Source organism: Temnothorax curvispinosus, unplaced genomic scaffold (genome assembly GCF_003070985.1).
Source record: "Temnothorax curvispinosus isolate PA1 unplaced genomic scaffold, ASM307098v1 QBEX01014078.1, whole genome shotgun sequence".
NCBI classification, from domain to species: Eukaryota; Metazoa; Arthropoda; class Insecta; order Hymenoptera; family Formicidae; genus Temnothorax; species Temnothorax curvispinosus.
The window spans coordinates 728,060-741,812 of record NW_020223858.1 but is presented as its reverse complement, the minus strand read 5'-3'; the positions used below and the strand labels follow the sequence as shown (position 1 = coordinate 741,812).

The 13,753-nt window shown below is 38.9% G+C and overlaps 1 protein-coding gene across 5 annotated transcripts in view; it reads right to left on the bottom strand.

Annotated features, from left to right (window-relative positions):
* Nucleotides 1-13,753, bottom strand: part of LOC112464271 (neuronal acetylcholine receptor subunit alpha-7) — a 218,458-nt gene that overhangs the window by 106,293 nt on the left and 98,412 nt on the right. For all 5 annotated transcript variants that reach the window (XM_025031153.1, XM_025031157.1, XM_025031154.1 and 2 more), the window contains exon 5: nt 10,470-10,579. In XM_025031153.1, the coding sequence (XP_024886921.1) occupies nt 10,470-10,579 (110 nt within the window). The remainder of the gene's footprint in view (nt 1-10,469; nt 10,580-13,753) is intronic.

Genomic DNA, 13,753 nt, shown 5'->3' with positions numbered 1-13,753 from the left:
TGGCTTATGGCTTATGTAATCAGAATCTCTGTATTATTATTCACGCTTTAACGAAATCATCTTTAGATGAAACAGCGAACAGAAAAGTATACATTTCAATTAGAATGAAGAAACTGAATGATTTTAAATGCTGTGTAAAATAATAGAAAATCAAATAATCGAACAATCTTGGAATTTGTAGAGAATATGATTTGTATTTTGTATAAGAATATGTGCAGGGGAAACTAGAAATTTTGCGTTCCTTAATGAGTTAATTTTTTGCCTGGTTATTATCTGTGAATCTACTGGATCCGTATCTGATTATGCTAATTCTTTTATCAAACTCAATAATATACTAGCATTTTTAGTATTTTACGTTTTATATATATTTGACGTACATGATGTAAAATATTAGTTGCAGAACCCTAATTTTACAATCGATCACGTCTCAGAAACAAGTATAAGCAAGTTCAACAATCCACATAGATAGAATTGTCTTACAAAATACGCCTCTTGTTCAAATACACCCTCTTTTCCCTACTCCTTTCTAAAAAAAAAAAAAAGAAAAATTGCGCAACGTTAATTATAGGTTCCGACGCGTCTACGCTCGCGAGTATCCGTCGCGTAGTTCGCTGATGCGTGCGCCGCGTAAATATCGCGTAAAGGTGAAAATATTACGCGATCGGGTCAGCAGGAATATAAAAATATTATGGATCGATGACGGGAAAAGTCCTGCCCGTCCGTTGGCGACTGCCGCAACGACGCGCCCTGACATAACACGCAAGCGCGTGCATTGAGAAATTTCGAAACGTCGATTGTCTGCGTAATGTAAGCGTAGTGATTAAATAAATTATTGAAGCTGAATATTGGCGCTGACTTTCTTGCGTAAACCTTTGCGGTTTTACTCGGATCGTGACGAGAGCTGTGCGTTTGAGGCGGCATGTGATATCAAAGATTCTTCGATCGTCAATTAATCCAATGCCGATACTCGGGTTTAATCGACACGATAATTTAACGTCTAACGTACGTTGCTTTTCTCTTATACGCAGAATTTCATATGTGCGATGAATTTTATCCTAGCGATATCATTCGAATCTCGTGATTCCTTTTCTAATTCTTTATCAATTTGCTATAAATTCAATTTTGATCTGTATTTTTTAAAAGAGCACAATTTCTGTAAGATAAAGGAGCACAATATTTTTGTAAGAGACCGATATATAGTATTTTTATACAAGAAAACTACTTTTATAGAGAGAAAAAGATCTTGTCATTCCAGCTACAAAGTTATGAAATCGAAATGCAAAACGAAGTTTAGAGATGTTTGCATTTTAGAGAGACGTTAGAGAGACGAACGATCAAGGTGTGTGATCAATTCCTCAGCACGACACAGCATTTCCTAGTTGCGAGCCACCTGTAAATTATCTTCAACTACAGTAGAATACACAGTGTTGCTATAGGTGCACGTTTGAAGTATCTGCGTGATAAAGTCTGCTTGTATTCTGTGCGATTTTTCTTGTGCGAGAATATATCTGCGTGCCAGAAAAAAAACCGAACAAAAAAAAAACAGAAAAAAATATATACATATATTGTTAGGCACTAAGCACAAACGACAGCACAGCGACACCCTCGTCTCGTATCGTGAAGAGATCGTAAACCGCTGTCCGTTTCATCTCGTTAGACTTGATCGTTATCATAAACCGACACATGCAACGACTAACGAGCCGCGTATCCGTCCTAGGCGCCTTCGCCGCAGAGAGATTGAAGATTGAAATGTCAAGCGTGGAATTCGGGTTGCGCCCTCGAGGCCGGATTGATCGGTCGACGTCTCCGTCCTCCGTCGTTTATATATGTCTCACTGGTTTACGCGCGTCGACCGGATCAATTTAACCGTCCTCGTCGTCGTCATTCCGATCGAAGATTGGACGCGCGAGTTATTCCGGATTTTTTCCCCCGCAAACGAGTCTATTTCGTTTTTATTATTATTATTATTATCGGCGGTCCAGCGTTTCTCTAGTCTTCCTTTTAAAGTTTTCCAGGACGGTTGGGGTTTCACCGACCTTGCCGCGAAACCCGCTCCTTTCCATGGCTTTCTCGCCACGTTACATCTACGCAGGAAGTCCCGAGTCACGTATATCGCGTAAATAAAAAGTCATTCAAACAGAAAAGTTTGCTGTTTTACGATTTTCAATCTAATCAATGTGTAATTTTAATTGCATTGTTGGTATACGCTTTCACTTATACACCGACTATACTATCCATTTGCGGGCGTGTCAACTAGTATACGCACGACAACGTATGGATAATGAGTTTTGTTTTAGAGTTCGTAGAGTTTTAAAGTTTCGCACTGCGCATGATGAATTTTAAATAAAATGTCTTTTTGGAAATATTAAAATATCGACTTGTTTCGGCTTTTGGATGAGAAAAATTAAAATTTCGTCTTTCAGTTTGTGTCGACGGAATAACTAGAATTTATTTTCCGAAACATTTAGCATCATGAATATTAAAATTGAATTTCTCCGGCCAAATAAATTTGAAGAAACATCAGTTGGAAATTAATCAAATTAACTCATATTATATCAAGCGTAAACTCAACATTTTGGGACGTCCTGTGCATGTATGCCGTTCGTCCAGCTCGCTCATTGCGCTAGCTCCCACGAGCAAATAGTACCGACGATATAACGAGGTGCGGTGACCCGCTCTCAAACTCCGTATGTCATAAATGTCCGGGAAAACCGTCGGAAAGTTAACGGCGCCAAATCACCGGGAGAGACGACGCGCAACATCGCCTAAGCTCTCGTTTGCGAAACTAGGTGACTGGCGGCGGACTATCACCGCTGGTCGTAAATTTTGCAAACAATGCTGATTTTCAGCTTCCTGGCACTCGAGTTAAGACGGCACGAAAGCATATTAATAATGACACGTGAAAATGCCAGCGAAATCGAGTCGCATTCAATATGAAAGTTTGTCTGTCTGCACTCAGGCAAGGCTATTGTAACAAATTTAGCTGACACGCCCGTCGGAGAAGTCCTCTTGCGAAAATGTACCGATCTTATAGCACGCATTTACAGGCAGAGACCACTCTGTCAAGTATGTGGCCACTTGTGCTTCTATGAACCCGATATCAAAGCCTTAAGATTAATGTTCCCGATTTTTCTAACTGTCCGCGCGAAGAAAGAAACGAGAAATATTTCCTCGTGGACAGCTCGCGCGATGCTCTTCCGGCAGATGCGAAATTATTTCGTAAGATGAAAAGCAAACTGTCGATATGATCGAAATGGCGATGCGAGAAAATGTCTCTAAAAGAAATTTCCTCATCCGGTTTTTTCGTGACCCGGAACCTCATTATCAGGATACGTATTCGTCCTGGTTAATAACTGAATCCAAGGGCGTTCGCGAAAGGAGCGGGTACCGAGCCCGGTCATGCGGTGGCCCGCAGTAACGGGGTGGCCTGACGTCGCGTTTCAATTAATTATTCACATAATTACAACCGTCGCTCGCTGGGCGCCGTATTCGCTCTCGACGTGACGGAACGAATTCCGAAGACACACACGTAACTTATATAGAATTCTGTTAATACTATAGGCGTTTCACGCCAGCCAGCAACCTGGAGAGCGATTCAAATCAGAGCGGAACACGATATGTAATGCGATAATCATAAATCCATATTGTACAAACACGAGAATACCATTCGTTGTTGTTCGAGTTTGTTGTATAATCCGTTAATGGACTAATATATATTTAGATTAAATATCAGTATAAATCTTGTTTCGCAGAATTAATATTGCATTCGCATGACGCAACTTTAATCCATTCAAGCTTTGCCAATGTTTTCGGAAGTATAATATGTACTGTATTTATTATAAATATCATGTGCCTTGTATTTCGCTCCTTTATTTTCGGGACAAATTTTATATTTATCCTAATATCGAGAACCTTGCGTTCGATCTGGTGCAGTTCCTTGTAATTCATTGATTATTCCTTGCATTTTGGGGTGTGCTGCTCCCACATCGATTGGATTAAGAAGCACAAACGGGAGTTCTAAGTATGAGAGTACAGTTCTGAGTTCGGTTCAAGAGACGCTGAGAAAATTAAACACATTTTCGATCCGACGTGAGTAAATAACGAGAATGATTGTGAGTCCATATTTGTATGTAGATCGCGGGAAATATTATACGGTACGGACGAACGCGAACTGTGCTCTATGCTCTATGTACCCTGATATCCCCAGGGTAGTGGCCGATAGAATCGCGACCGCGTTCGTTCGAGAGCGCGTGATTCGATTAAATAACCGGATCAAGTATGTAGATTAGAGTAGTGTCTCTCTATTCCTGCTCCCCCCCTTTCCACTCTCGGACGGCCGCGAAAATCGCAGCGGATCAAATGCGCCCTCGTTTCCGCCAAATATGTGGGAGAGGGATTGTTGTAAATTTATATACTTATGTAAACCGGCGAGAAGGGGGGAAGGGGGAAAGCCCAATTGAATTGGATTTTCTGTGGATAGATCAACCAGTGAATTCCGTGAATATATTTCGCCATGTTTGATCGAATTCTGCGGCGGTTCATGTTGTAATTTGCATAATAATATTCGCATAAGTATGTGGTTCGTATAGCCGACAGCGGAATGGATAGTCGCATCGTGACTTACCTCTATTGACTTGCATCATTTTCCATTGTAAAATTCGCACCGAAATGTGTCAATACGATCGGGGATATATTTGCATTTCTCAGATTTTCTCATTCCGCGGTATATGTCATATCGCATAAATTTTATAACTTTTCTCGCAAGAATCCGATCCCGAGGTTTCTGACAACTATCAAATGCGATCGACATCCTGAATTCCTACGAATATTATAAACAAGCCCGTAATCTTTATACAAAAATTTCTCAAGAGCAATTTGTGTTCAACAGATTTCAACAAGATGAAATAATCCTCGGATGCACACTTAATTTTTATTTGTTATCTAAGATATAGCGTTTATACTCTGGATGAGAGAGAGAGAGAGGGAGAGGGAGAGGAAGAGGGAGAGGGAGAGGAAAAGGGAGAGGGAGAGGAAGAGGGAGAGGGAGAGAAGGAGAGAGGGAGAGAAGGAGAGAGGGAGAGAGGGAGAGAGGAAGAGAGGGGGAGAGAGAGAGAGAGAGAGAGAGAGAGAGAGAGAGAGAGAGAGAGAGAGAGAGAGAGAGAGAGAGAGAGAGAAATTATCTCGGAAACTGTAAAATAGGATTATTTCAATTTTCCGAAGTAGGTACGTCGAGGGACAACGCGCGAATTTCAGCCGCGAACGAAGTAAGACATTACCGCGACCGCTTCATGTACTTTTCAACAGTAGCTCGCCGATGTGTTGCTGCTTTGGCGCGAGTTGAACGAGTGCACTCGTGGCCGAGAAGGTGTTCAGACGAAACGGATTTTACGAGCCGCGCACACACGCTGCTCCTGAGACTCCAGTCCCGCGGGTTAACGGCGGTTTAAATTCGACGGTAATGCCCGAAAGTACCTTCGGGCGGGATACTCGAGATTCGCTTTACGCTTCCGCAGGAAGCTTTTTCCCTCGAAGGGACCGGGGCATAACCGTTCCCCGGAGCTGGCTACGAAATGGAAGCGCGCAGTGGACCCTTCGTCGTTATCTTATTTACACTGTAGCTTCGCTAACAGGGTCGAAACCGACATCTTCAAAATTCCAACGCCCACAGGACTCGTTTCGCGTATGAACGTGCGTACAACGCTGTAAGATAACCTGCTCCTTGTTCACGTAAACTGTGATGGCAAAGAACTTTCATCCCTCATTTCAGTGAAGCAAAACTGGAGTTAGAATTTTTGAAGTAACGGTTAACGCTTATCCGAGTGACAAACAACGGTGAAAGTGTCTAACACAAAGTGTCTATTGAAAATACTCTCTTTTCATAAGAAAATATTCTCTTAAAATTGTTTTATCAAGTAAGATATAAATGTCTTGTTTTATAATTAAAATTCTGTGTAAACTTTAATTACGTAAAACAAGTAAACACACCAACGGTATTTTCATACAACGCAATTTTTACAAGAAAAGAAGAAAAAACGCAACGTTGTCTATTTATGTTCAGAAACTGGGTCGTCCATAGGATTAAGAACAGCGAGATCGGAGTGTGTACATTTCGCGCTTAACAATGGAGAACGTGACGGTCGTTCCGATTCGGTAGACGCGACAGCGAGCGTGAGCTTCAAACGGGCACACGTAAAGTCGATGCGCGGTGGTGGAACGCGTAAATCAAGCGTCGTCACGAACCGGTGGGTTATTTCGTCGATTGTACGAGGTTGCGCGATTGTTTTAGGAATATGCGGGAATGTGCTATCGGGCGACGTCAGGTAGATTTCGCGCAGCTGCCTCGATAAACCGTTCCCTACGCCGACGCCTCTATAAATTTTTTTCCAGTCGATAATGGGAGCACATAAGTTAAATGATTTAACGGTCCACGACATATTTATCGGAGAATCGACGGTGTAATTTCTGGCGACGATTTATGTGTCTTGGTCACCTCGAATATAAGGGTGAGAAAATATTTGCGGTTCGCCGTGATGAAAATCCTACGGTCAACATTTTGCATGCGCACATTCTGCGCGATAGAAAGTGTATAACAAAATTTTAAAATTATATCGTACCAACCGAGGATTATTGTGCAAGCTGCTTATACATGATTGTATTGCAATCGATATTGCATAATATTCATTATTTTCTAATTGTGTGTGCGCATTTTTTTCATTTTCTGAGAATATAGCAATACGTGTTAAATACATCTCCCTTGAAATAACCTGTAAATGCACATACTCACATAAAACATGGCACGAATGATTGCGAATAAATGCGTCCGCATCGGGACATGACTGTATACCTGCACGTTATGGCGAATCGATGAAACAATAAACGCCCGTTACGAATTGATCTCGGTATTCGCGGAGGGACAAGCAGCAAATTGAAAATGATCACTGGAGAGACCGGTCGAAATCCAAGCTTAACTCGTCGAGTCATTATAGTGTTCTCATCGATCTCTAGTGTGTCACTTTCCGTTAACGAGCCACTTACACTTACACTTCGCAGCAGCCTATTCGCATTCGCATAGACGAATCAGAAATTCGAATTCCGTATTTTTCTGTTTAAATATCATTACGATAGAAAACGAAGGTCTCGCCGAGCGCGTGCCCCAAATGTGCATTCTTGAAAAATTAATTTCCGGTTTGCGCGGTTTGGCCACCGGAAAGTCGTTCGGTATTCCCGAGTCATTGTACACTCCCGCGATACCCACAAAGGCAAAGTTTCCCCGAGACGAGACTTTAATTAATTGAAGTGATCCCACACACTTTACCAGAGCGCCGGCAGTTTCCGACGAGAAATTTCTCTCGCTCCGACCTCGGGCTAACTTGGCTAGTTGTTAGTTTGGAGGTGGATTCAGCCTGTCCGGCTGACCACTTCCACCTCTTTCCACTTACTGTCTTTCACTTTTCCCCGCTGCACTTTGGGACTAGTTTACATATTATCTCTCTTTCTTTGTCTCCACGGCACGCTTTGCTTTTCTCTTTTTCCTTTTCACATCAAGGCTGAATGTATCATGTGATTTACTGCTTCGCATCTATTTTATTATCAAATTAGTAGTCTATTTATAAAATTAATTTTATTTATATTCGAATAATTATGACTATTTTTTTGTGCTTTTTGCTTGAAATGCGCAATCATTAAAAATTATTTTTCCTCTATTTAAATAATCCGTCTTATATAGTAATAACACTTATTTATTTATTTTATTTAACAATATAATTTTATTATTTATTTGCACGTAAGAAACCATTCTATAAACGTCTTTCCATTTTTAGTTATTATTTAGAAGCGATTGACGATGTCGATAACCATAACGACACATGTCGCATGGTCAATGACGATGATGTAACATACATAAATATTTCGCTTTAGTTCAACTAACATAATATATGAATTTGGAAAGGATTATTACACCAGATCAAACGCAGTTCTCGATTAATCCTAATCTAAAACTTTGCAGACGAAAAAAATGCTTTATTATGAGCTGCATCATCTAGCTGAAATTTCATTTTGGATATGAATCACGATCCTAATCATGTTTGATTGTTAATTCGATTGAACCCGATACTCGTTGACAGTTGGCAACGAATATCTAATTTACGCCTGGTCAAACGACGAATAATCCACGATCGGAACCCCAATCGAAAATAATCGGGGCGTGTAACGTACGCGAAGGAAGGAAGGGAGAATCTGGTTCAACCTCCAAATCGAAACGCTGTTATTTCATCCGTCGCTTTTATAATTAAACCGCCCGAATTTATTCGCTAGTATTCCGTTTTCAATCACGACAGGATTAGTTAGTGCGCAGCGGTTGTGTTACCATCGATATAAAAAAAAATATCAAAATTCGCCGAAAACCAATTTTTCACCCGATTATCAATGCTTCTCTCTTGATTTTGGCAATAAATCGCATTCCGTTCCGTCTGATTGCTCCGCGTCAGGCGATCGAAAACGCATATGACTTATGCATCAGTCGCGTTGCATTAGTGCGAGGCATGAGAAGCGGGCACGACGAAGCTGCCCGATCACGCGATCAACATTGTCCGCTTTGTTATCGCGCGAATCGGCTGGCAGCGGGCGACGGGCGTATTAATTTTGCGGATCGCCGAACGTGATTCGCATAGATGCGTTCACGTATGGCGGCCCGGGAACTGTATGTATTATTATATACTATAATTATATAGCAGCCTATAAATACCTAAGACTAATTATTCTAGAGGCTATGATAGAGAGAGTGGCTGAGAGTGCAAGCCGGCCACGGCGTCAATCGTTCTAAAAAAAGAAGAGATCGTTTCGATTCAAGTGCGGATGTTCTTTTCAACGTCGCGCGTCCGCTCCTCGAATAATTTTCCTCGCGAATCCCTGTTTTTCCACGCAGAACGCACGACGTGGCCAACTTTTAGAATTTTTCGAGAAATGAAAATGACCGGCACTTATGCAACTCGTTACTCTAGCCTTTCAATTAAAATTTGCGTAATAACTGCGTTCGAAAGTTCCGGCCCGACCCGCTTCGCGACTTCGCCCATCATTTGCGATGAAATGTAATGATCGTATTGAGATACTGATACGAAGCGAGAAACGAGTCGGTCCGTCAGATAAAGATTTCTACGATCGGGATCAATAATTACGTGGATACAATATTTACAAATGAAAAATGTAAAGATATACATAGTACAAGTATATAAATGTATAATATACTCGGCTCTTACTAGGATTCAAGTAAATGCATGCACTTCAGGGAATTTTAGTATATAAAAGAAATATGTATATATGTATATATATAATATATATATATATATATATATATATATATATATATATATATATAATACTTTCGAATAAGAGAGATGCGAAGCAACACTAGGATAAAAGTTACGTACCCTTCGATTTTTTCTTTCTTTCTTTCTTTCTTTCGTTTTACTACATTCGCAATACCGTAACGGCACGTGAAAAAAGTACGAGGTACATCGAAAATAATTTACGCTCCGTACGAAGTGTCTCCGAGGGAGCGAACTTAAAGTTAATGAAAAAACTTTTGCTGCAGTGGCGCTACTGCCGCGCTATTTCTTAGCCGTCGCAGCTTTTCTGAAAAAGACATTCTTAAAAATCTTAATTCTCTCTCTTAGGAGTACAGAGGAGGCGGGGGTGTGCCTTTTGGACAAGTAGCAGCCGTTTAAAGTCCATCGAAGAAATTCAACGTGGGCCGCTTAACTCGGGGCAAGTGTAGTTGGTGCATTTTATTTCTACGATAATAAAATCGCCCCAGTTTGTTTCACGATTACGATTTTGTATTTTCGCGATTGTCATGTTGATTTGCGAATCGATGTTAAAACTGTTTGCACGCGTTGCTGGCTTTCCGACGCTTTCGCGGCGGACGGTAACTCTTGAAATATTGACAGCCTAGAATCGCGAGCGTGCTATCAAAAGTCCCACGGGTTATCCTCATCGATGCGTGGCAATTGCAGCTAAATCATGGTATATTACATAGTAGTGCGCGGACGAGTGAGAATTTGACATGAATATTTTCATTCGCGTCTCAACAGTTTTGGTTGTCGTTACTGTCCGATTACTAATGCGAAACGAATTAGATTTTGCACTCTTTTTTTTTACGCTGTTATAAATGTCTTCACGCAAATTAAATCGTTTCAAACAATGAAATCTTTTTCAAGTTTCAGCGCGCGGTACTTTGGGAAATCAGTTTGCTCGCGTATTTTTACTGGGTACACTTTATTAACACGACGACTACGAGCGTAGTTAGTACGCGGTTTTTTGTCACTTTAATTAAGAATTCTATTATGAAAGGGACTGGCCGGCCCTCCTCTCGCGCCCAAGACTGAAATGCTCCTAACAAATTTGTTAGTCGAAGCTACTGGTTTGTCAATACAAATGAGAATCTCTACGCAGATGTAACGAGGCCAGATTACCTGTTGTACATGAGGATATCCGGTTTCCAAAGCTTATTCGGCGTAATTCGAAGGTCCTTCACTCCGCCGTACTCCGACTCGTTCCACTGGAGGTTATAGTCCGTCCACTCCTGCGCAAAACAGAAAAATTATGAATTTAAAAAGTATGAAATAACGTTTCAAGCGCTCTTTGGACATAACGTTATAACTTATAATTCATTTTCCTTAATAACGTGAATACTTTTTTTTACAATTGCGTGGAAATATATGAGACAATTTCTGACAGAATATATCCATCTGAGAATTTCAACAGAGCCATCTGAATTAAGATTTTTACCGTATACTATAATTAATATATAGAAAACGGAGAGAAACAATCGTTATATATATATATATATATATAATAATATATAATTTCTTATATATATAGATCACGAACACCCCTTATACTATGAGTACCTATATTTAGACGATAAATATGAAAATTGTTGCAATACATGCAATAATATAAAATGGATAATCCGAGGCGCTATTAATTCAGATTTAATTACGAGTACAATTTTCCCGTTTAATAAACGCAATGAATAGTTCTTCCGACCAATCGCCATTATGCAAAATAAATGTTCACGTAATTTTCCATTTTCGTCTCTTTATTCAAGTAATATAATTATAAAATCGATATAGGCGCTTGACGTTTGCTTTGACGTTTATATTATTGCCGCGATCGAACTACAGCGCGCATAAATCACAACTATTGTAGCGAATAAAAATAATTTATGATAAAATTTTTAATCGATTCAGAAAACTGCTTTACAGTCGAAACTTATTTAATTTAATCGTATATATTTACGCATAGTACGACATGTAATGAAAAAAATAGATATATTTGTTGAACAGAATAAATAAAGAAAATAAACTTAATAAACAATAATTGGTTTATTTATAGAAAATTCTGACTCTGTATTTTCTGATTTTTGAGATTTCACTACAGAATTTTTACTATAAAAGTTTGTTTTTTACATAACTTAACATTACAGGCGCGCGCTATTTAACTTTAATATTTCACTGTTACTATTACAATATTAACCCACAACTGTCAAAATATGCCATGATAGCCGCTCATGAAGTAAGCGCAACAAGAGAACGAATCCGCATCGCGGAAAAGCGATAACAATATTTCGATAGATTCGAGTATCGATGACATGCTTTTTTTAGAAGGGGAGGATTTTTGTGGCTTATTGTATGCTTGATGTTACACATAATTTCGATAAAATTTCAGACGATGATAGCGTTACAACAGGGTTTCGAACACACTGTGCATCATCCATTCTCAAATATCCATGGTAATAGGGGCCGATGAATTTACAGAACCTTTGACTGCGAATAAATTTGCACGAGTTAATTAATCCCCGTTGTATAAAAGATTAATTATCCGCGTAAATTCTATCCGCCGACGGAGTTTGACCGGCTAAGTTAAGCGAAAGAGATCGAAGAGAGAGAGAGAGAAAGCTAGAAGAAGAAAGAAGGAGCGAGTCAAACACGAATTCTGTCGTCACATTAATTAGAGTGCTCGTAAACAAACGAAACTCTTCTGGATCGTCGATCTGCGACGACGGTTTGTCATCTCGGAGATCTCAGCAGCGAGCGATGTTAGTTAGTTTAAGCTAAAAACCTTATTCAACTTTGACGATCAAAGTTTATCGCGTAGACTTGCATCTTATACATGCGTATGATTCGGTCGTAATGAGAAATTATCTTCCAACGATTGTAATCGCGAAGAAGTTACGCACTCTCACGAATGTGTCCCATGCAACCGGAGTAATTAAACAGTAAAAAATCGTGTGTACATAGTGGTCCATGTGTTAAAATTTTCTTGTGTTATTAAGATTTAATTATTATTTCAATGTAAAATTAATATACAACAGCTATGTTATTTTTTTCTTAACATTTTCATGTGTTACATTTATGTCAACGTGATAACTTAATATATGTCATTTAGAAATTAAATATTATTTCGAGTTCTTTTAACACATAAACAAAAGTTAAACATAAATTTTCAAATAATCGTTTGACATACAAAATAATTAAATTTACTAAAATTAAATATTTCTATTACACATAATTCAAGTAAAATCTGTAAAATAATTAATATCACATATGTGTTAACATAACTTGAAAAATAAAGTCAAAAGAACAAATATAAATGTAAAGTATAGTGTCAATTAATTAACATTCCTAATTTGTGAACAAGTAACACACGATGAATGAGTCATTTTTACTTAAAATTTAGAGTGGACTTTCTGAGACATGTAAAGAATGTTAAAATTACGTTTTACAATATTTTTTACTATAAACAAATGAAAGAAATAAAACAATAAGGTAAACGGCCCGATTATGGAACGAATTCAGTAGAGGTTTCAGATGTTATTCAAATTTAAATTAATAAAGACATTAATGTGAAAAATTTTTATCGAATTCTGTAAGCCAACTCTTCCGAAAATCGAAACAATTTTTGAAATCTCAAATCGACCATTTATAAGCTAAATATCAATAAAAACTGAAGCAGCTAATATGTAGGTATTTTGGCACAACATCCGCGTGCTTGACCCAATGTTTGGAACATCTTGTCTCGATTCTGGAACAAGCTTGACCCAGTTTGGAACATCTTGTCCCGATTCTGGAACAAGCTTGACCCAGTTTGGAACATCTTGTCCCGATTCTGGAACAAGCTTGACCCAATGTTTGGAACATCTTGTCCCGATTATGGAACAAGCATTTTTGACCCAATGTTTGGAACATCTTGTCCCGATTATGGAACAAGCATTTGCGTAAGAACGTCTCAACGTCTTTTTGAGGTTATTTTTTGTTTACGTGTTACTTTCTAACCAAATTTTGCATTACAATGTACTTACTTGCTGTGAAATGACGAAAAAAGTATACTCGAATAATAATGCACAATGAAAATCGTGTTTGTTTTAATAATACGATAAAAAACTTATGCCAAAATCTAGGACCATCAAGCGAGCATACAAAGGCCGGAACTGGGGAACGCCCTCATTTAGCGTTCCATAATACGGCAATTGAAAAAATATAAGTTCCTAAAAAGGAACATCTATTTAATAAATAAAAAAAGATCGGACTTATAAAAAAATGATAAAAATTAGAATCTACGATTCTTAATCTTCAAACTATTAAATACAGATTTGCAAATTTATGTGTATTTAATAGTTTATACCAAATCGCGAGCTGTACCAAATCAGCTGCTTTGCCTTGAATAGGAGTCAATTTTCACGGGTGTGGAGACG